This window comes from Ovis aries, chromosome 2, assembly GCF_016772045.2.
Source record: "Ovis aries strain OAR_USU_Benz2616 breed Rambouillet chromosome 2, ARS-UI_Ramb_v3.0, whole genome shotgun sequence".
Lineage (NCBI taxonomy): Eukaryota > Metazoa > Chordata > Mammalia > Artiodactyla > Bovidae > Ovis > Ovis aries.
This window is the reverse complement of record NC_056055.1, coordinates 10,528,321-10,551,846: the sequence shown is the minus strand read 5'-3', so window position 1 is coordinate 10,551,846 and position 23,526 is coordinate 10,528,321. Positions and strand designations below refer to the sequence as shown.

Genomic DNA, 23,526 nt, shown 5'->3' with positions numbered 1-23,526 from the left:
TATTTGTATGTTACAGTGAGCACATGCTACAGTACTTTTCAAAAGGAAAATAATAATGTTTGTGAAACAGCCCACTCTGGCCACCTGGGTACAAAAGAGAAACTTCAGATGGAGAGCATACCTTTTCCAGAGACTCCTTCTCAGTTCGCAAGTCAGTCAGCTCCTCCTCCAGGGAGGCCACCCTAAGTTCCAGCTGTCTCCGGCTTTGCTTTTCACTCTTGAATTTGGACTGCACTTGCTGGGAGGTTTCTTGGAGCTCTGAGATATGACAGCACAAAGGCTTGGCTGTAGAACCAGAGCTGCCGTGGGCCGTATGGCATCCTGACAGCTCCTTCAAAACTGCGTTCTCTCATCTTCCAGCCCTCCCACACGAGCCTCTTCCACTCACTTCTTCCAACATCACCTCATTGACCAGCAACAGGCTTATCAAGCCATGAACTGACTCACTGACTTCCACACCCATCCATATTTATCTCTGTACCTACAGGTCACCTCCGACACACACAAAATGGAAGAGAAGTGTACCAAGCAGTCAGAGACCACCCCCGGCATGTATCAGTCCTTCAATTCCATGTCAGTCATCATCTCAACACACTGGACTCAACACATTGACATCTTTGTTTAGTAGTGGCCCAGGCCCTTTCTCAGTGCCTGGTAAGATATTCTCAACTTTCGTGGTAGCTGGGACATTCTATCAATAGTCTGTTTTCTAAACATTCCTTCTCAAATAAAGCTATTTGGAATATTTCTTTAAAATGTAATCTATCAAACAACAAGGTCCTACTGTATGGCACAGAGGGATACCTGTGCCATAGGGGTAATATCCCTATGATAAACCATAATGGAAAAGATTTAAAAGAGAGAATATATACATATATGTATAACTGAATCCCTCTGCTGTATAGTAGTAATTAACACAATACTGTAAATCATTGTAGATCAACTATACTTCAATAAGAAGATAGTAACAATTTTTAAAATGTAATGCATCAAAATTCATTTTCTTGGAAAACTTTTGAGACCTTTATGGTACCGTTAAGGTAACTGTCACAGGGCACCGTGAAAACAGGAAAGAAGGTATCAGTATGACATTCGAATCTAAGATTTTCCTTCACGTTTGCTCAAGTGATGCTCTAAGAAGGAAAGGACTTATCTTCAAGGTATCACTTCACCAACTGACATCAGCGTTTTTTAGCTCTCTTTCGGGGCAACTGAATTTTGTTTCTTCCTAAAACTGTTGCTGTTCTTGCCATACCCAGCCTACTGGTCCCATCTGTGCCTTCTACATGTATTTTTACACAAGGTGGTGGATGAATCAACATGCCAGTCTTCACAAATCTGCTATTCACCATGTCTCGAGCAGCACCTTTGTGCCAGGCACTGAACTAGTACTAAGGGAAGGACTTCACAAGGATGAGCAAAGCATCATATTTGCCCTTCAGAGGCTTGCATTATAGAAGGGAAAACAGACACACAAGTAGTGCTGATCAAAGGCTAACTCTGAAAATGGTCATAATAATGCACTCAGAGATGCAAGATTTTAAAGGAGATCAAACATTCTAGGGGCAAAAAAAAGGGTGAAGTTTCTGAAAGAGGCAGTTTTTGGAGAGAACTGGAGGTAAATCTTGGTGATGGTGGGCACACCACAAGTCCGGAGAACAGTATTGATAAAAAGCAAGACAAATACAGGATGTGCTGAAGCAGCAGGCTGGCTAGTGTGCCCAGAGCTACGATGAATTAAGCAACATAACAGGAAATAAGCCAAGGTGGAGGGGCCTTGAGTGCCAGGCTGAAAGACTGCAATCCATCCTCTAGGAAAGAGGCAACCAATGCAGGAAGCACCTTCTTCTCAAGCCTCTACCGAGTCTCAAGTCAGAGGAACCCCTCAGCTAGATTAGTCACAAGTTAGATTCTCTTTTCAGGGCCTATGAGGCCAATCCTAAGTACCAAAGATACTGAACACTTGACCAAACAAAGCAGAACTGTGGCCACTTAGTGGCCACTAAATGGAAGGTCAGTTCTCTTGTCATTTATGTCAAACAATCATGTAGGTTTATACTGTTTCACCTTAATTTTTGGCTTCATCCTTCATAACCTTCATGAGCCTTCTGGCCAATGGACCGAGAGGAAGGAAATAGTGTAATTCCTTACGCTTACTTGGTCACAGTCCCAGCCCCCTCCACAAGGGCATACCCGAGAGCTCTGCCTGCAGCTGGGCGAGCTGACCCCTGAGGAGGTCTGTCTCCTTCACGCTCTCTGTGAGCTGGACCTGCAGCTCTGTTTCTTTCTTTTGGTGGGCCGTCATTTTCAGGTGCAGATGAGAGACCTGTGCGGTGGCAGCAGCTAGCTCCTCCGTCACCTTGGCCTGAAAAGCGACAAAGTACGACATCACTTTAAACATGCCGATGCCCAACCTCACATACGCTGTGCTGGCTGAACTGGTAGGAAGAGAGCTAAGGCCACCTTCAACCTGCACTGAATCAAAATCAAGCCCTCAAATGTGCAAGGTTTCTGACCCGGGAATTACCTTGTAAAAATAGTATTCTTGCCATTTTCTAGTTTTCCTATAAAGGACAATCTTTTTTAAAAAAAAAGAAGAAGAAGAAAAGAGTATTTTAAATTTTAAATTGAATGCTTTCAATGGCAATGCACTTCTCAGTCTATAACTTCTCCTGAGCACTGCGGTACTAATGGTACTATAAAGATCAGTCATGTCAGAGTAACTGTGTTGGGGGTTTTTGGAAGAAGAGTGGTAATAAAAGAAAGGAACACTCCAACTTCTTTGGCTGCTCAATGCATTTTAAACAGTGCTCCTCCTGGCCAAACAGGAGCTAAATATTCTCAAGTTACATTCGATGAAACCAAAATGACACCCTGGAAAAATCGTCTACTATGTTTTGTGTATTAAGGGTGATGATGGAAACGAAAGGATGGTCAGTGAAAATGAATGGTAAACAAACGACAAATACCACATTCATTTCACCTGAGCTGACGAGCTCCTGTAAAAACAGGACAGGAAAGGCAGTGCGTGACGGCTCCGAAGGTCGTGACTTCCGGACAGCAGGGTGTATCTGGGCTTGGACCATCTTTCCATACTGTATCACTACCACCATTCCTCCTCCCTAGACCACTGTACTTCACATGCATTTCTACGGCTGTCTATTTTCTTGGTATCACTTGTCCCTTCTTAGGGCTGTCACTGTGCCCACCTCACTTTTAAACTTTATTCCAAAGCCTTAATCAGTTTTCTAGCTTACATTTAAAATCCGAAATTTTGGCTCTCTTAAAGGTAGAGGAAATAAAAAAAATTGTACACAAAATAACAAGAAATAGGTTATGAATGAGCATCTGAGTGTCCACGGGCAAAGGCTCTCTCTCTGGCCAAACTTCAAGTCAGGGCCTCAGAGTGCTCAGCCTTGGTCTCCCCACCCAGTCTTTGGCCTGACCAGCCCAGTTTTAGCAAGAATCCTGCTATGTAAGGTTAGAGAGAATCTCTACCCCTGATATCTGATCACAGCTCTTTATCCCAATCTTTACTATTTAAGTCCTTGGCCTGTTGTTAGCAAGAATCCCCCTTCCTATGATTCTCCTCTTAGTAATTTTCCATCCACTGACCCTCTCACTCTGCTCCTTGACTGTAAATTCCCTACTTGCTCTCTTGCCCTTCTTGTGTTTAGAGTTGAGCTCAATCTTTCGTACCTATTGCAACAGTCTTGATTTCTGGCTGCGCCTTGTGACTTGTGGGATTTCAGTTTCCCAACCAGAGACTGAACCCAGGCCACAGCAGTAAAAGCCCAGAATCCTAACCCCGAGGCCACCACAGAACTCTCATCTATACCGACAGTCTTGAACAAAAGTCTCCCTTACGGCTTTAGTAAGCATCAGAATAAATTTTTTAACAACATCCTTCAGAGTGAGCTCTAAGATACTTATTTTTGCTGTTCAGCAGCCTTACGTTTTCATCTGTTAAACACAGAGGACAAGGGCAGCTTGAATTTCCAGACAGAAGAGGGTTTTCATCTGCCACAAGTAGAATAGAAGTTTTACTCACTGTCCTATCCCAAGTGGCCTGGTAGAAACTGAACTAACACAATGCTCAGAGAGCTCCGTATTCACTATAGCTCCAGAGTTCACTAATATCAGCGTGAAGACCATTCACATAGCACCTCGGAGCAGCTAAGACCACGGGAGGGGACAAATTCCAGAGGAGAGGCAGTGCTCACGCTCACCAAGAACAAGCAGAATCGAAGATCACTCAAAAGCTCTTACCAAAGGCCCTAACAGAGAAAGGCCTCTTACAAGCAAGAAAAGTAATACTCTCTCCCAAACACACACATAGCGAAAACCGTGAAGGGATGAATGATATGTACAAAAATTATCTTTGAGTGTGGGGCTTCCCAGATGGCTCAGTGGTAAAGAATCCACCTGCCAATGCAGGAGATGCAGGAGACGTGGGTTTGATCCCTGGGTCAGGAAGACCCCTTGGGAATAGGAGATGGCAACAGATTCCTGTCTTCTTGCCTGGAAAATCCCATGGACTGTGGAGCCTGGCAGGCTATAGTCCATGGGGTTGTGAAGAGTCTTAGCACAAGGGCATCTTTGAGTGGGAGGACCATTAATGAAGTTATGTTTTATGCTCGCTTATCTGTATTTCCTGGAAGAAACAGATGCAATGTTTGTAATCAGAAAGAAATGCGTGAATCTATATAAATTTATATATGTATGTGCATCTGTGTGCACATGTGTGTGGGTATGTAAATTATGATTGTTTTAAGTAAGGGTCTGCAATATCAAGTGAGAAAGGAAAATATCAAAAACCTACACAGTGGATAGGACAGCTCCCTGGTTCGCACCTGGGATCAAATTCCACTGTTGACATGGAGAGCTGGGAAAAGAAAGCCATGACAAGAAAGAACCAAGAATTCAGAAAAACAAGGGAAAAAGCATTCAGGTTGGAGGAGGAACATGGTACTGAAGAAAGATGGCCATCTGGCAAAAGGAAAAGGACACAGCTGGCTGCGGGTGAGGCCCCAGGCAAGACTTTTACTCTACCTGGGCCTCAGCTTACTCTTCTGGAAAAGAATAGCAAACCAGATGAATGTAACTTCTCTCCAGTTTTAACCATTATTCCATGGTTTTTTTGGTGGAAATATTAATACTGCCGTAGAGAAAAATAATTTCATTTACCAAATATTCATTGAGTATATAACCATAGGTTTCTGAACTGTGCCTGCAGGCACAGAAGTACCTCCAAGCATGAAAGGACCTTGATTATTTCCATTTAAGAGGAGAGATATCACAGGGAAGACAAGTAAGAAATGGATCAAAAGAAAAATGGGAGCGTCAAGGCTTGGTAAGTTTCACTGGAATAAAGGAGACCAAGTGAAGCATGTATATGGCACCTGACTCATCAAGAATATCAAGGCTATCTCCTGCCATTCGGCCCAGGAGATGTCTTCAAACAGATCTGTGTAAAGCCTGGTGCCTAGGACCGAGGAGGTGATTGACAGGTGAAGAGGGTGGCAGAGGATGAGATGGTTAGATAGCATCACTGACTCAGTGGACAGGCATTTGAGCAAATTCCAGGAGATAGTAAAGGACAGGGAAGCCTGGTATTCCAGTCCACAGGGCCACAAAGAGTCAGACATGACTTAGCGACCGAACAACAACAACAGGTAGTACTGTTTTTGTTATTATCACTACCATTTTGGCTATTATAAGTAGAGCACTGACCAGGTTCATGCATTGTACCAGACAGTTTTGGAGTTTATCAATAAACATTTGGGTGGATTAGTTCGCTAATTTGGGGGATTGGCAAGTTATCACCTGCAGGTCAAACTGGCTTGCTGTCTATGTTTGTGAATAAAGTTTGACTGGAATACATACACACACTCACACATACCACTGATACTCAGCATGGGAGCCACATAGTAAGCTTGCTAAAAACCAAGGCGTGGCAGCTGCCACCTCCACAGTGGCAAAAGAAATCACTGATAAGAGCAGGGCCTCCTACCTGGCTCTGTCTCAGAATCAAGGGGAGCTTTTAAAAAGTTCAGATTCAGAGCTCAACTGGAAATGTTGGATTAGAATCTCAAGGTGAAGCTTACACATGTATAGTTTTGGTCAAGCTCCCTAAGTGAATCTGAGGCAGCCAAACCAGTATTTGGGAACCACTGATCTAGAACAAGTTATGTAATCAACTGTAGACCTGAATAATAGTTAACAGCCACAACAAATAAGATATGTGGCTGCCTTGTTAGGAAAGAGAAAGCAAACAAACGTAGATGAAAGAGAAATAGTAAAAAAGTAGACTTCATGGGGAGTGGGGATCCAGGCTTTGGTACTCAGCCACGACAAACAAAGGGCGGTGTCAAGGAGCAGTGGGAAAGATTCAGGGTCAAGACTGGACTCAGCAAAACACGGCTTATCTGAGGATAAGGTGTCCACTTTTAAATTATTATTATTACTACTTGACTGGATACTAGCTAAGAAAACATAAAGAATAACAGCAATGAGACCCAAGAAAGGTCTTGTCATTATCAGAATGTGAAAAAGTGTGTAAAGTTATAAAGTACATCCTACTTAACTTTTTGTGTTTTTAAAAAATATTCAAATACAAAATATAAGCTACCACCCTGCTTATTTAACTTCTATGCAGAGTACATCATGAGAAACCCTGGACTGGAAGAAACACAAGCTGGAATCAAGATTGCTGGGAGAAATATCAATAACCTCAGATATGCAGATGACACCACCCTTATGGCAGAAAGTGAAGAGGAACTGAAAAGCCTCTTGATGGAAGTGAAAGAGGAGAGTGAAAAAGTTGGCTTAAAGCTCAACATTCAGAAAACGAAGATCATGGCATCCGGTCCCATCACTTCATGGGAAATAGATGGGGAAACAGTGGAAACAGTGTCAGACTTTATTTTTGTGGGCTCCAAAATCACTGCAGATGGTGACTGCAGCCATGAAATTAAAAGACGCTTACTCCTTGGAAGGAAAGTTATGACCAACCTAGATAGCATATTCAAAAGCAGAGACATTACTTTGCCGACTAAGGTCCATCTAGTCAAGGCTATGGTTTTTCCTGTAGTCATGTATGGATGTGAGAGTTGGACTATGAAGAAGGCTGAGCGCCAAAGAATTGATGCTTTTGAACTGTGGTGTTGGAGAAGACTCTTGAGAGTCCCTTGGACTGCAAGGAGATCCAACCAGTCCATTCTGAAGGAGATCAACCCTGGGATTTCTTTGGAGGGAATGATGCTAAAGCTGAAGCTCCAGTACTTTGGCCACCTCATGTGAAGAGCTGACTCACTGGAAAAGACTCTGATGCTGGGAGGGATTGGGGGCAGGAGGAGAAGGGGACGACAGAGGATGAGATGGCTGGATGGCATCACGGACTCGATGGACGTTGAGTCTGAGTGAACTCTGGGAGATGGTGATGGACAGGGAGGCCTGGCGTGCTGCAATTCATGGGGTCGCAAAGAGTCGGACGTGACTGAGCGACTGAACTGAACTGAACTGAAACCTCTGAAAAAAACAGCAGATGAAGGGTTGCAATCTCCCAGCTGATGAGGGAGAGGCCAAACAGAAAGGAATTCATTCCAGATAAACAGTGTCACTGAAGCAAAGATAGGAGGAATGGGGCTTCCAAACCAGTCCTCCTCAACGCAAGACCCTCAGCAGTCTTCCTTACAGCTACTTCAGAAACAGGTCAAAATACATAATTCTGAGCTGACTGAAGTTAAACAGCAGTACTTTAAGATGCTCTGGCAGACACAGATGAAGAATTGCTTACTTAAACCATCTCAAACTTCACAATAAATATGTGTTACGTGGCGTAACAGAAACTGTTGCTGAGTTTTTCAGCATAATAGGATTCCTTTCTAATAAACTGTGTGAATCCTCATCTTAACCAAATTACTAAGATCAGTGATTGCTTCTAAGTCAACTAACTGTAACATATTTAAAAAACAGAAATCTGGATGGTGGATATATTAAAAATCTGCTGGGAGATTTCTAGTTCTCTTCCCAACAATGGCAAAAATTCTGCTCAAAAGCAGACTGGTAAGTACGTATAGAGGACACACTCCTTGCCTCTACACATCCTGACTTGGGCTTCTCTCTCCCCAGTTTCTTTACCTTCTCTTGCTCAGCATGCAAAACTCTTGCCTGTGTGTTTTCTGTGGCAGTCTGAAGAGAGTTGTTCCTCTTCTCCATCATCAGGTTACTCTGCTCAACATACCTGTGAAATAAGGAGGGAAAAGAAAACATGGATCGGGCGCTCCACGCAGAGCAGGCACAACCCAGTGTGCAGCTGAGCGCTGCTCTGCTCCTGCATCAGCAGCAATCCCAAAGCAGTTTCTTTTCCTAAGATCTGCAGTAATCAAGTTTGGAGGCAGGAACCTGGGCCCAGGGCTGAACTGCTTTGAATGTGTAGAATAAAGAGGAGAGGAATTCGATCTGGTGTAGTGAGGGGAAATGAGAGAAGAGATAGGAATATGAAGGCTGCAAGGAAGGAGGAGAAGAAAACCAATTCCCTTTCCTCCTCCATGTGGGAGATAAGGGACACTGAACAAGAGAAATATGGGAAAACGGTATTTCTAAAATGAAATGCTACATGCTGTGACATGTTCCCCTGACCACTCCTCCAAAATTCTTTTTCAGAAGGATCTAGAAAAATTACACAGTGTTTGGGTTTATGTGGAAATCTGTGAAGTTCTGGTTGATAAAACAGTCAGTCCACACAGAAGACAGAAGAGCTGACAATGAGTTTTCTAGGCATTAACACTGCTTTTACAGATGAGGAAACTAGAGCCAGAAGGAATAAACAGAATGCCCAAAGCCACAGAACAAATGAGGAGCAGAGCGTGGACTCAAACCCAGATCTGTGTTCTGTCGCAAGCTCCTGAAATCCCTCTCCATCACCAAGAAGTCATCCATGCGACGGGCAGGAAGCACAAAAGAGTGGAAACATACATAACCCCCCTGAACAAACATGTTCACTGAACTCAGGCATTTACAAGCTAAACGCTTTTCTCTTCATCCTAGCCAGTGCCCCATACCTGTCATTACCTCTGATTTCGTTCAATTAGTTCACTAATCTTGTCATTCTGTTCTTCTATCCGACTGCTCTTTTCAAGGATCTCTTGCTTCAACTTTTCATTTTCCTAAATTCAAAAATATGTGATGTGTAAAACTGAAGTTTTTAAGAGAAAAGCATCAGATAAAAGGGAATCAACTTGAACTGGTGGGTGATACTGTTAAAAAAATCTAGAACTTCTGTCCAGATAAATATAAATACTTACAACAACATATCAAATTCTACTTGATGGATACAAATCACTAAACATATAAATGGCTATAAAGTGAAGTGAATTTTTGGTATATGGTCAAAAAAGAAATGCTTCCTTCTGATTACAGAGTGATAAGTCACTTGGACTAGATTAAGCCACAACGGATTTTCCCAGAATTTCCCAATTCCATGGGCGTCAGTATTTATTACACGCTCTTATTCCTGGAGTGGAGGTTTTAAAGGAAGTACATCTCCGGACAGAGCACAGGAAGATCTCCAGGCTGAGACCACTCTCACCTGAATAATCCGTTGTATGTTGCTCATAATCATGCTTGTTTCCATGGTCACTGACATGCTGGGAATGAGCAGGGAATTGCCAGCACTATGCTTCTGTAACTCTTCAACCTATAAAATGAGTACCAGAAAAGTCTTTAAAATTTCATTAAAATTAATGAATTAAATGAATTAATTTCATTAAAATTAATTTTCATTTTAATGAAATTTTTGCAAGGAGAAATACAATGTATCCAAGATCTGACCACTGAGAGGGTTAATAAGTTTCTGAGACAATCTCTAATGGAAGCAGGAGTTTTCTTCTGCTAACTGCATCCCTAAATAAAACAACTCTTTTGGGAAATAACTACTAACCACTATCAATATGGGGCTTCACAGGTGGCTCAGTGGTAAACAATTTGCCTGTGATGAAGGAGACGCAGGTTCAGTCCCTGGGTGGAGAAGATCTCTTGGAGAAGGGAATGGCAACCCACGCCAGTATTCTTGCCCGGAGAATCCCAAGGACAGAAGAGCCTGGCAGGTTACAGTTCATAGGGTCACAAAGAGTTGGACACAACTGAGTGACTGAGCACGCACTATGAATACAGAAACCAAGAAAGAGTGTGCCTATCGTGCTGGTGGCTCCCTTTTCGCACTCCCTCTTTACACCCCCACTTTATTTTCTTTGGATGCACCATGCACGGCTTTCCAGATCTTAGTTCCCCAACAAGGGACTGAATCAGTGAAAGCAACGATTCCTAACCGCTGGACCACCAGGGAATTCACTTTATGCCCCCACTTTCAAAATGAGATGGCTCCATTACCTTAGTCATTAGATGGTCCATTTTATCGGCCACTTTGCTGACTGCCATCCGAATTTCAGTGTTATGTTGCCGGGCTTCAGTCATGAGAAATGAAGCCATGTCACCTGATCCTAAATAGACAAAAGCCAAGAAGAAACTTATGAAACTGTAACAGAGGATACTGAATGAGGAAAAGCCAACAGCTCTATCAGCAGAGGAAAGAAAGAAATGAACATTTCCAAAGACTAGGAAAGGCTGGCGGTGAGTCACACTGTCAGGAAAAGATGGAGCAGCAGTAAAGGTCAAAGGGCTCCAAAGCTAACAATAACCACGATGCGCTTCTGCGGCATGCAACCAGCGGTACAGTCTGCTTCCAGGGCACACGTGGGGGCATGAGCAGCTCAGGTTGCTTCTCCATTCACCCAACTGCATGCAGGGCATCGGACCAGGTACCAGGGATACAGCAATGAGTGAAACATGGTTCCTGCCCTTGATAAGCTCAGTCTGGTGAGGAGACTCACAAGTGAACAGATCACTATAACAGACTGTTGTAAGTGCAAACAATGAACCATGTACCAGGTTACAAGGTACAAAAAGGAGCACAGAGAACAGCAACATTAACTTTTTAGTGACACATATACATTTACATCTCTGGAAGGAGAGGAGGGAGGGATGGTAACAGGGAAGGCTTCTCAGAAGAGATTACAGATTTAGTAGTTTCCCAGATGGAGAAGAGCAGGGCTTCCAGACCAAGGATGCACACAGGAAACTCTTAACCACTCCCAGACCTTACATTTCGTTGGGGATATACTTGCTTCTTTCTACCCCTGTCCTAACACTCATAGTGATCACTGTGCAAAACACAAGCTGTAGAACAAGAAGGCAGGGTACCATCCCAGCTGCATACACTTATTTTGCTTCGTATTTATACAAGGCAACCATACTGTACATGTATACAAGATACCTGAAGAGTTACTCCAGTGACTGCTTCCTAAGGTCAAGGGGGTTTAAAGATGGAAGACAGTAAAGTTTCATTTCATACTCTTTTGTGTTGACTTTTTATAAAAGTATATTCTTTTCACAACTTTAAAACTGTAACAAAGTAGCTTTCATATGAGATATTAAACAGTCATGCTTTCTCCCAATTTCCTCTGATATTTTCCTCTCTACTAAGAACTCTACAAAGCAACTCTGAGAGAGGAATTTAAAGGGCTGGCAGGAAAAAAATGCAAGAAACAAAACACCAGTCAGAAGGGCTTTGAGGAGGATACTGGAAATGTTCTAAAGTTGGATCATGGTGATGTCTGCACAACTGTGTAAACAAAGTCATTGAATTGTACACTTATAACCAGTGAACTGGGGAGATGGATGACAAGACACGGAGGAGTCGGTGGATGCGGGGTACTTTTCTCTCCATCGATTCATTAGGGATACATCTTCAGATATAGAGGGTCTCACAGAGCACCAGCTGACGGCAGACAGGAGTCCCTGGCCACCACCAAAGGAACATATGGATCCACATAAAACTCGCAAAGGTCAAGGTTTCAGAGAGTGCCTGCTCCAGGAACCTCCTTCCAGAGTGATGGCCAGGCATGACCCAACTTCCAGTCTACCCATAATGGACATGTAGCATGCACAAGAAATCAATCTTTATTACATTTTTAAAAAGAAAGGAAAAAAACTAGTGAACTCCATGGTATGTAAGTCATATCTCAACTAAGCTGCTTAAAAAAGAAAAGACAAAAAGGGCAGAGATCTACTGGAGTCAAAATGACAAAGGATGGGAGACGGGGAAGCCCAGCAAGAGCAGAAGATGAGAAATGCCTACCTTGAAAATGAGGAGGCTGCGAGAGTGGTGCAGGGTACAAGGGCCGAACGGGCTGCAGCTGGGAAGCAACAGCTGGTGCCTGGGGGTAAGCGTAGGCCTGCACACCTGCATAGGGCTGAGAAGAGGCCAAATTACAGCCGGTTTACAAAACATTCACCTCTCTTTTCTGCTTAGTTTGCCTTTGATGGAATAAGGTAGGTAAACTGGATGGAGACTCAAACATATTGAAGCTGGCGATGGATAGACCAGGGTTTGGTATTGGACAGTAACTGCAGTAGGAGAGGAATGATGTAGTTCAGTGATGCCAGTCACTAATGCCCTACGGGCATCTCAGGTTACTCCCCAGTCCTCTTGTGATGATTTAATTCAGTAGGAATTCATCCCTCAGCCATTGGGCCAATAGATGGTTTGAGACATTGTCAAACTAAGCAAACTCTACTTGGTTTCATTAAAGTAAAAAAAGAGGCGTTCTGATTCTAAACTAAATCCACTAGTTTTCAAAGGATGCCTCTGCCTAGCTAGATTCTGATGTTTATCTGTATGACCAAGTGCTCTCATTTTCCTCTGAGCCTCTGTTACCTCAATAATTAAATGAAAATAACAATACCACTTCTTATGGTTGTTGTATGGGCTAAATGAAGTGATAGATAGCTAAAGTTCCTAACTCCCTGGTAAGTAAGTGCCAGAAGACAATTAATGTTCAATAAATAGCAGCTGTCATTTTAATAATGATGGTTATTCTTCCTTGAATTAAGGAAATCCAGCTCATTTCCAGGGACAGGTATAACTACCCATCCATTACTAAAAAAGAATCTTAGTATATAAGATGTAACTCTCCATTAGGTCCATTCATGAGTGAGAGAGGGCAAGCTAGGACTTTCCTCATTTCTGATGCACCCTTACTAATGAGGCATTGCCTGACCACCATTGCTCTGACCCCCTCCCCCTCACCCCCCTGCATCCAACATGAAGAATCTCCAAAGAAGTGAGAGTCTTTTATCATGGGGAGTTAAGTCTTATCCATCAAATGTGTTGGGCAAAAGAAAGAGTCTACTGTCCTGGCAAACTGTCAGCAGAAGCACACAGGCTGTTGCCACTGCTTCCTATGAAAACAGAAAAAAAAACCCACCCTACTTTTAAGAGCTCACCTCTGGAGGATAACTGAACAATTTGAGTTCAGCTGTATTTGTATACAGCCTCCCCCACTGCCCCTCCACCACAACCATTCTACTGAGTGTAGAGCAGAATCTTAGCCTATCAGCTCTTTGATAGAGAAGAACACAAAGACTTGAATATATGTCTCTAAATTAGACATGTGTGAAAAGGAAGGGAAACAAACATCAGTTGGGCTTTCACTATGTGTCAGGCCTTGTACCAGGTGTTTTGCTGGTTCTCACATCTAATCTTGACAACCTGTAAGGCAGGTAATCCTTTGCTTGTTTACACATGAAAAAGTGGTGGTTCAGGAAGGGGAACAATTTAAAGCTCTGAGGGGAACTGCTGCTGTACAAATTGAGCAAAAAGAGAAAAAGAGACTGAACAGAACAATAATAAATGAGAGCATATAACTGACATGGTCAAAAAATGTTACCTGAAAGGACTGGGCATTTCCAGATACAGCTGAGTGGGAATCAAGAGATGCAACTTGCATCAAAGCAGCAGATGGTGTTTGGAGACCAGAAACAGATGGCTGAGGTGCTAAGATAGAGCAAAAAGTTTTCACTGTTAAACCTACTACCCACTTCTTGGTACAAGTCCAGACTATCACCTTACATACCATCACCCTTCACACTTGACCACTTGTCTCACCTAATTCTCCTAAAACCAGACCTCCTGGATCTCAGCAAGTAGGATCTAAACCTACTGAGCTAGTGAAAGGAAACTGGGTGTTTTCGGGCGCACGAGATTCAGACCTATGACCCCATCAGCTGACAGGAAGTGCAGAATTACACACAGGGAGATGGCTCATCAGCTGAGTGCCAGTCTCCAAAACTGAGAATGCGACACAGCAGAAGACACAGCAGGCAGACCAAACACATCTCAGGTCTGACCATGCCCTTAGCCAGGGACAGTCTGGGAAGTTTTATACTCTAGTCCAGTTCTCAGTACTAAAACAATACAGCCTAACATTTTAGAGTACAGTGATGATAATTTTGGTACCAACTCAATTTAAGGCCACAGAGCCTCAGTGGGATTCCTTACCTTGTGAGGTCATCTGTGGGAGCACCGGATGGGCTGGCTGAAGAGAGGGCTGGACGGATGGGGTCACCAAAGGCTGCCCAGCTCCTCGAGGACCATTCACATCCTACAACAGGCACGAGCATTTTGGTTATTACATCTATGGGTCCTTAGCTGAAGACTGAGACCGACTGTCCACCCTAAACCTGCTTACAACCAGTGTTTTAGACCAAAAAAAAAAAACAAAAGAGGCAGGAAAGGTAAGCAGAAAGGCATGAATTTAAGGCATGGGCTCTGGGAGGAAGGCACTCTATTATGTACCAGAGCAGGATCTCTCTCCCTGTAAGTTATCTCAAATACTTATAGTTAAATTTCCAGTGTACATTGATGATGTTATTTTATCTGAAGCAGCTAGAGAGACTGCTCTCCATAATGACTCATTTTCCAAACCAGCAGCTACCTTAAGACTGACCTAGTCTGCTTCCACAGAATTAGGGCCTCTCACAAGGAACCCCAGGGAGTAATGCAGCCTTTCTCTTCTGCCAAATAACCTCTACAGACCTCAAGGTACTCACAGAAAATCACACACAGTAGGATTCACTGTGTCTCATTACCAGGCTATTTTTGACAATATAGTTTTAGAGTATTTTCCCATCATTCTTTTTCTTCATAAAAGCAAAGCGATGCTGGTCCTATTGTAATTCTAAATAAAGTTAACATTGCACGGAGCATGGCTTCAATCACCAGTCAAGGAACTAAGATCCTGTATGGCACACAAAGTGGCCGAAAAAAAAAAAGAATGTCTAAACAAACTTAATGTATAGACATCTTCCTGATTCACATGAGGAAACAAGAAACTTGAGGCACAATATACAGTGACTGTGAGTGACTGTGACCTGCTAAGCTACAGTAGTTCAAGGGCTGAAATCTCTTCGACATTCTTTTACTTTAGAACTTCCTCTTAATCTCCTGAAATTCTCAGAAATGTATTATGTGTTTCTGGAAAAGCACCCCAGGTTTACATGATTACACAAATCAACCTAAACGTCTAACAACAGAATGAAAGGAATTATGATAAATCAATATAACAGAGCACTGGGTTATCTTTAAAGGTGATAAAGCTTTGCTTTATTTCTTTTTCTTATATTATTGATACTAACATAAATGTTCACGATATAATATTAAGTTCAAAAATCTGATTATAAAATGACACAAAAAGAATGCCCTTTTTGTTAAATATGTCTTCTTTTTAATTTAAATTACCCTATAATAAGTAAGTAGCACTTACAAATTTTAATGAGAATATTATCTTACCCAAATTTCATTTCTAGAACCCAGATAAAAATCAATTCTATAACAGGTCCCAGAAATCTTATCTTTGTTAAAACGTTAAATCTGCACACAGCTTTTCCATGAAGAAATAAAATAAAAATATGAAAAAATAAAACTGTTCATGAATTTTTTTCTTAAGATCATCACCTTTGCTTTGCTGTACATCAATGTCAAAGAATCCTAAAAATTAATCACTGTTAAGTGTTTCAATTCAGTTGAGAAAGCATTATTTTATTCAATAAGGAATTAACCAGTGGTTAAAGAACTTAATTGGAATTGTTACTTCTTGTCATTCACCAAATTCCAGATGGACTAAATATGAAATAACAGATCTAAATATATAATAATAAATACTTTAAAGACACATGTAATGTTTACAATATCTGAAAGTGAGAAAGCTTTCTAAGCATATTGTCAAAAGTAAAAAACAAAGGGAAAAATTTGATAGATAAAATTTTTAAACTTGAAAAATTAACATTTCCCAAGAGAATCTAAGCAATTCAATCAACAAATATGACTTGAACATTCTTTATGGGTTGAGCATCATGAGGTCTAAAAGGTTTGATTTTTACTAACAATAGAGATTTCAGTAGAAAACTAAAGTAACCGCTTAAAACCGCCCAGTTCTTGTGACAGATTTACAGAATTGCTTCCATTTCTCAGGGGAAGTGCTAATTATAGGAGAAACACATGTACCAATACCAACCTATATCATTTTGACTATAAGCTCTCTCAATAACAATTCTGGTTAGAGGCAGGAAAAGCAATAATTTCAATTAAAAGAACAGAGAGGGACCTCCCTGATGGTCCAGTGGCTAAGACTCTGCACTCCCAGTGCAAGGGGCCAGGGTTCAATCCCTGGTCAGGGTACGTCCCACATGCTGCAGACCCAGGGTAGTCAAATAAATAAGTATTTAAAAGAAAAAAAAAAAGGAAGACACCAACATCTGCACTATTCATTCTAAGACAGCCAGTGGGACATACTTCAATTTCTGAATCATTAGAATCCAGCTGTGGTGGAAGAATGGGCAGCATGGGCTGGCCCATTTTAGCCATCCGAGAGATCAACTTGGCCTTGACTGTATCAGGATTCTAAAAGGAAAGGAAAGACAAAAATCACTGTAATCAAGGTTCATTACCTTTAGTCAACTCTATGTCTTTGACTCTTATGTCAAATCTTTCAGTAAGTCCCCCTGTCACATCTATTGAAAGCACTTTTTCTATAAAATGAAAATTAAAGATTTCTTTCCTAGAAGCATACATGGGTCACAATTAATGATAGTAGAAAAAATAATTCCCTACATGTTGGAATGGACAAAGTGGTTCCATCTGTATTCCTTCATTTCAATCAAGTCTCCTTACCAGGCCTAAGTATTCTCACTTTACAGATGAAAAACTCAAGTACAGATTAAGGGAGGGAGGCATTTTAGATAATACCTTCTCAAAAGCCCAAGAGCAACTCAGTAGGTAAACATTCAGAAGAGATTTAGGGAGAGAGGTAAACAGGAACTCTGTGTTCTAAATTCAGGTTCATTTAACACTGACTTGGCACTGATGACATACTAGTCCCTGAGCTGGATGCCTCTGTATTCATTAACTGGTTCAAAGTGCAGTTTTCAGAGCAGTTTCTCTTGAGACCCCATGGACTGCAGCAAGTCAGGCTCCCCTGTCCTTCACCATCTCCCAGAGCTTGCTCAAGCTACTGTATACATAAGACATTAAACTTGCTTACAGGGATGGACAACACTTCATATAATTTGTAAACAAATATATACTGAGAGTGTGTGCTCATCTTTTTTTAACAGTGGAGGCATATCAGCTAAAAACGTTAGATCCCTCAAAAGAGGACTAATTATATAAACCAATATCCACACAATGGAACACTGGGATCTAGAGATAAAAGAGAATGAGGAAGTTTTCCACGCACTAACATGGAAAGACACTGTTAGTATAAAAAGGTAGATAATACATATGCTATTTTTTGTGAAAGGGAGGAAATAAAATATACATTCCTACTTGCTTGCATTTGCATAAAGAAACACTGAAGGAAAACATAAGAAACTAATAAAAGCATTTACCCAAGGTGCAGGGCAGGGGTGGGTGGGCCGTGAAATGAAACAAGGGTACATGAGGGAAGGGTTAGGAATGAAGTCTTCTCAATGTATATCCTGTTATATTGTTTTGCTAACTGTGCCCTATGAATGTAATTATATATTCAAAGCAAAAGAAAAAAACTTGGGAAATTCCCTGGCAGTCTAGGTTGGGTTTTGTCTTCCAAAGAAGGGGGTACAAGTTTGATCCCTGGTAGAGGAGCTAACACCCCACATGCCTCGCAGGTAAAAAACCAAAACATGAAAAACAGAAATATTGTAACATATTCAATAAAGACTTTAAAAATGGTCCATATAAAAAAATTTTTTAATAAAAACTTCAATGTAAAAAGATGGTTTAAGTTTTATGTCATATGAACCTTGTCTCAATTAAAAAAACAAAATTGCAAAAAAAGAAAGGAAAAAAAAAACCATTGTAGACCACTAACTTACCAAAAGTTACCGAAGTTTAGAAATAATTGATAAAAGTAGCTGTGTCTAGAGAGTACAAAAGAACTAATACTGAACAATTTTGTCGGCATTCAAAGATCTGAGATTTTACACTGTTTTCCCATTTTCTTGATTCCTTGGCCTAACCTTCTGGGTTTAGATCACTTTTTATACATATCAGATCAATTATTTGCTTAATTAATTCCTACTTTGGATTGGATATAAACAAGTAACCTAGAGTTGGAGGGAAATTAATCATCCATTTCAGTCCACACAGTTATCCTAATGTGGCAGGTGAAAGCTATAAAGCTTTAGAACTTGAAGCACCTCAGCTATCATCCCATCCACATGCAGCAAACAGATGCCTTCATGGAGCAGGCAGGGCAGCCTCCAACACAGTATACATCCTCCCAAAGGTCTTCAAATCCAAAGTTTATTATAACAACATGCTAGTCTCCTTATCTCAAAGTTTGGGAAACACAGAAGCCCAGCAACCTGCTCAAAGCCAACTGCTACTGCTGCTAAGTCGCTTCAGTTGTGTCTGACTCTGTGTGACCCCACAGACAGCAGCCCACCAGGCTCCCCCGCCCCTGGGATTCTCCAGGCAAGAACACTGGAGTGGGTTGCCATTTCCTTCTCCAATGCATGAAAGTGAAAAGTAAAAGTGAAGTTGCTCAGTCATGTCCGACTCTTCGCAACCCCATGGACTGCAGCCCACCAAGCTCCTCCGTCCATGGGATTTTCCAGGCAAGAGTACTAGAGTGGGGTGCCACTGCCTTCTCCGCAAAGCCAACTAGCTGGGGAATTAGTGTAGAATTCCTCTGAGAAAATGAAAGTATAAAGACATGTAGTGTTAGCAGTAATTATGATAACAAGAAGCAATGGTAACTGAGCTCTTACAATATTCCAGACACAATACTAGAAACTCCACAGGCATTACTCCATTTAAACCTCATGGGCTTCCGCACTGGCTCAGCAGATAAAGAACCCAGCTGCAATGCAGGAGCTGCAGGTTCAATCCCTGCACTGAAGATCCCCTGGAGAAGGAAATGGCAACCTGCTCCATTATTCTTTCCTGAAAAATCTCATAGACAGAGGAGCCTAGTCCAAAGGGTCGCAAAGAGTCAGATATAACTGAGCACACGCACGCACACACACATACACACGTACACACATAATTAAACCTCATAAAAATCTTGAGAGATTACTAAAGACATGTTTTATGTAGGCTCTGAGCTTAGGGCTTTATAAACATATCACAAAAACATATCACAAAGAGGGGCTGTGAGAATTATTTCCATTTTAATAAGGAAGAAACTGAAGATCAGGGAAGTTAGATAATTTTCTCAAGGTCACATGTTTATAAGAATAAAGATTTGAATCCAGGTCTATGCAGAAGCCCAAGCTAATTTAAACTGACTCCCAAGTAAAGGACAGTGAATCAAGTAACCACTGATTTCTACCCTAAATCAACGTTTCTCTCTCTTTTTTTTTTCTCTAACCTACCACACCCAAGGCACATGAAACCTTGCTAGCAAACTGAGGTTAAGGAGATAATACATATATACTCACTGTATTTACTGTAAGCTGTTCACTAAGGGAGTTAGATTTGGAACGAAGAGCTGACTCCCTGAAAGCAAATAAGACATATCCTGAGATAAAAACAAAATCTATAATCACAAGTCCAGATTATACTGGATAAACACTGTTTTTTAAGATGTTTGATAATTTAACAGCTGTAAAATAGAATTTCAACTGTTCTGTAGTTCACATAATTTCTGAAAGCTACTGAAGATAAACAATTTTCCATTCAAACAGAGAAATTTACATTTTTTCCTTAGAGATAAGTGTTTATGGCTTTTGCCCAATCTTTCTCCAAAGTTTAGCAGATATCCTTTTATATCTGAATTAGTGCTTTTATAGACTATGAATATTAATCCTTTGTTAGAAAATCTGAAGCAATTATGTTTCCCATTTCCTTTATCCCATTATCCCCCCTCAATTATTTAAAATTATTTCAGTTTTCAACTAGTGCGTTGGTCCAGAAGTTCATTCAGGTTCTTCTAGACGATGCAATGGACAAACCTGAACAAACTTTTTGGCCAACTTAATATATCCCTATTTCTGAACTACCCTAAGAATCATGTTTATGGACAATAAAAGAGCTTGATGCAACTGCAGTGTCTCACCCTAATTTGAAAGGCACCGATGCGGAGGGTGACACAACAGGGTCCGCAGAGATGCTGTCAGCAGCAGGGATGGGAGAAGGGGCTGCAGAGCCCCGGGAGCCAACACTGTGCCCATCAGAGCCAGGATCTCGAGCGAATTTGACCTAGGGAAAGACCAACCACAGGGTGAGTAGGCCAACAGGCCACAAAAACAGCCCTCTTCCCCCTCCATTCTCCTTCCATCTTACTTATTCTTCATCATACAAAGTCATTACCTGCTCATGGTAGGCAAAAGAGAAAATGGAGACAAGCCAAAAGAAAAAAAAAAAAAGATAATTATTGGCAATTCAACTATTAAGGATTTCAGATGTAATATTTCACATTTATATTATGTGTATGTGTTTTACAAAAATGGGGCCATATTGCTTCACTCACTCACTGATTAACGTATTAATATTTCAATGTTAACTAAATTATTAATCAACAACATTCTTTTTAACTTCTAACTTGAAAGGTCATACCCTTAACTGCTATCAACTACAGGAAAAAGTTTCCAAAGGACTTTGGGGACAGAAGTCATAAATATCTATGTTATCACAAAATATATTTCATCATTTCCTACTTGGTGGACATTCAGTTTATTTCTAATTTCTTCCATACAAACAATACTTCTATGAATAGTTTTATCTCTGTATCTTTGCACATAATCTTTTCCAAAATACAAATTCCCAACAGTTAAATTGCTGGGTAAAAGTTATACTTACTTTTAAAACTTTTGATATATACCATTAAATTTCACACCATAAAGGGTGAACTGCTTTTATACTCCATATGTATGCTCAGTTGCTCAGACATGTCTGACTCTTTGGACTGTAACCCACCAGACTCCTCCATCCATGGAATCTTCCAGGCAGGAATACTGGAGCGGGTGGCTATTTCCTACTCCGGAGGATCTTCCTGACCCCCGGGGATCAAACCCAAGTCTCCTGCCCCTCCTACATTGGCAGGCTGATTCTTTACTACTGCACCCCTGGGAAGCCCTTCTACTCCAAAGTGAAGTGAAGTGAAGTCACTCAGTTATGTCCGACTCTCTGCGACCCCATGGACTGTAGCCTACCAGGCTCCTCTGTCCATGGGATTTTCCAGGCAATAGTACTGGAGTGGGGTGACATTTCCTTCTCCAGCGGATCTTCCCGACCCAGGGATGGAACCCAGGTCTCCCGCATTGTAGACAGACGCTTTACCGTCTGAGCCACCAGGGAAGTCCATTTCTCAAAACTCTTGTCCCACTGGGTAGTGCCATTCTCTATCACCCTCGTCAGCTTTGTTGTTGTTGTTCCGCCATGTCTCACGGCTTGCAGGATCTCAGTTCTCCAATCAGAGGCTGAACCCAGGCCATGGCAGTGAAAGCCCAGAATCCTAACCACTAGGCCACCAGAGAACTCCCCCAGCCTTGTCAGTTTAGCAAACGATTTGTAATTCTTTGATTATTGGTAAAATAGGGTATTTCTTTCTTATGTTTACAAAAAAGTCTTAATGGATTCAAATTGATTTGTTATCTATCACAGCCATGATGTCCTCAAAGGAAATGGAGACAGAACATAAAAGCTGTGAAAAAGGCAGCTGGAAGCATGTCAGTCAAAGAGGGCTGAAATGCCCGCCAGAGATAAGGGTAGGAAGCGTCACTGAGAAACAATGCAGGAATACGCCACGATGAAGATGGCCATACCACCTACTTGCATTGTATTCTGTAGTTTACAGTCCCAAACACTATCACATTTGGACCTAATAATCACCGTGTAAAGCAAACAGAGTCTTTTTGGGGGTGAGGGGGCAAGGGGTTGGAGGGGGAACATTAATGAACCACAGTTGCTATAAACTTTATTTGGGCTTCCCTGATATCTCAGACAGTAAAGAATTTGCCTACAATGCAAGAGACTTGGGTTTGATCCCTGGGTTGGGAAGATCCCCTGGAGAAGGGAATGGTTACCCACTCCAATATTCTTGCTTGGAGAATTCCATGGTCAGAGGAGCCTGGCAAGCTATAGTCCAGGGGTAGCAAAGAGTTGGGACACGACTGAGTGACTAACATAGAAATTATTTGTAATAAAATCTTTAAATAGTACAAAAGGGTAGAATGTAAAAGTTTCTGAACTCCATTTCCATTCTCCAGAGGAAAAATCACTACATTTCTTTAAATGCCTCCAGAAATTTCATATGAATATGTGGGCATATATATATATATATTTATTTGTATATGATACATACACACACAAGATCATTCTACCCATACTGTTCTGCAACTTGTATCTTTCACTTAAAAACAGATTTTCGATATTCTTTAAGAAATACACAGATGTCCACCCCCTGAAAAACCATAATTCAATCAGTCTCATAACGACGCACACTTAAGCTGTTTCTAGTTCTCCACTATCACAACCAATGTGGCAAAAACCTACGCCTCTGTCTCTAGCTATCTATCTACACACAGGTATACATGCACACTTATGTAAACATACTGACAGGGTAAACTTGTAGCCACAGGATTACTAAATCAAAAAGTATGAACACTGGGTAAGAATCACTATTTTACAGAAAAAATAAAAAGAGAAGTGACTATAAATACAGAGCCAAGAAGGACATAAACTTTGGCCTTTAGATTCCAAAGCTGTTGTTCCTTCCAACTATACCATTTCTACTTAAAAGAAAAAAAAAGGGAGCGAGCGAGATCTTCAGAATCTTTTCCAACACATTTATTTATTCATTTTACCTAACTAGCAAAGAGGACTCATCAAACACAGTACAGCACAATTTCACTCACCCGCCTAATCTCCACCTCGAACACCAGGATCGAGTCTGTTGAGGGAGTCCATCCTATTACCCCTTCAGAGCCAGAAGCGCAGGCTGGGGGGATGATAAGCAACCGCTTCCCTCCTTTCCTCATGCCCACCATTCCATCCTCCCAGCTCTTTAGGAATCAGAGAAGAGGAAAAGTTCATCAGATACAAACCTTCTCATAAGACAAAGCATAGTAGAGGATCATCAGTTTATGCTCCCCGCTCCCACACACCAGTTATAAGAACATCTAGAATACTTCTTCTCAGCTGAC

General features: G+C 41.4%; 1 protein-coding gene across 15 annotated transcripts in view; it reads right to left on the bottom strand.

Moving 5' to 3' along the window:
* The window catches only part of FKBP15 (FKBP prolyl isomerase family member 15), a 62,084-nt gene that overhangs the window by 10,348 nt on the left and 28,210 nt on the right, over positions 1-23,526 (bottom strand). For 10 of the 15 annotated variants that reach the window (XM_060408895.1, XM_012112964.5, XM_060408896.1 and 7 more), the window contains 13 exons: positions 23,239-23,385; positions 20,439-20,581; positions 19,822-19,879; positions 16,694-16,801; positions 14,402-14,504; positions 13,791-13,897; positions 12,200-12,314; positions 10,393-10,502; positions 9,593-9,700; positions 9,076-9,170; positions 8,143-8,245; positions 2,194-2,365; positions 122-258 (listed from right to left, as the gene is read on the bottom strand). In XM_060408895.1, coding sequence (XP_060264878.1) covers positions 122-258; positions 2,194-2,365; positions 8,143-8,245; positions 9,076-9,170; positions 9,593-9,700; positions 10,393-10,502; positions 12,200-12,314; positions 13,791-13,897; positions 14,402-14,504; positions 16,694-16,801; positions 19,822-19,879; positions 20,439-20,581; positions 23,239-23,385 — 1,506 coding nt within the window. The remainder of the gene's footprint in view (positions 1-121; positions 259-2,193; positions 2,366-8,142; positions 8,246-9,075; positions 9,171-9,592; positions 9,701-10,392; positions 10,503-12,199; positions 12,315-13,790; positions 13,898-14,401; positions 14,505-16,693; positions 16,802-19,821; positions 19,880-20,438; positions 20,582-23,238; positions 23,386-23,526) is intronic. The other 5 variants (XM_060408899.1, XM_060408902.1, XM_060408903.1 and 2 more) reach the window with 1 other exon arrangement.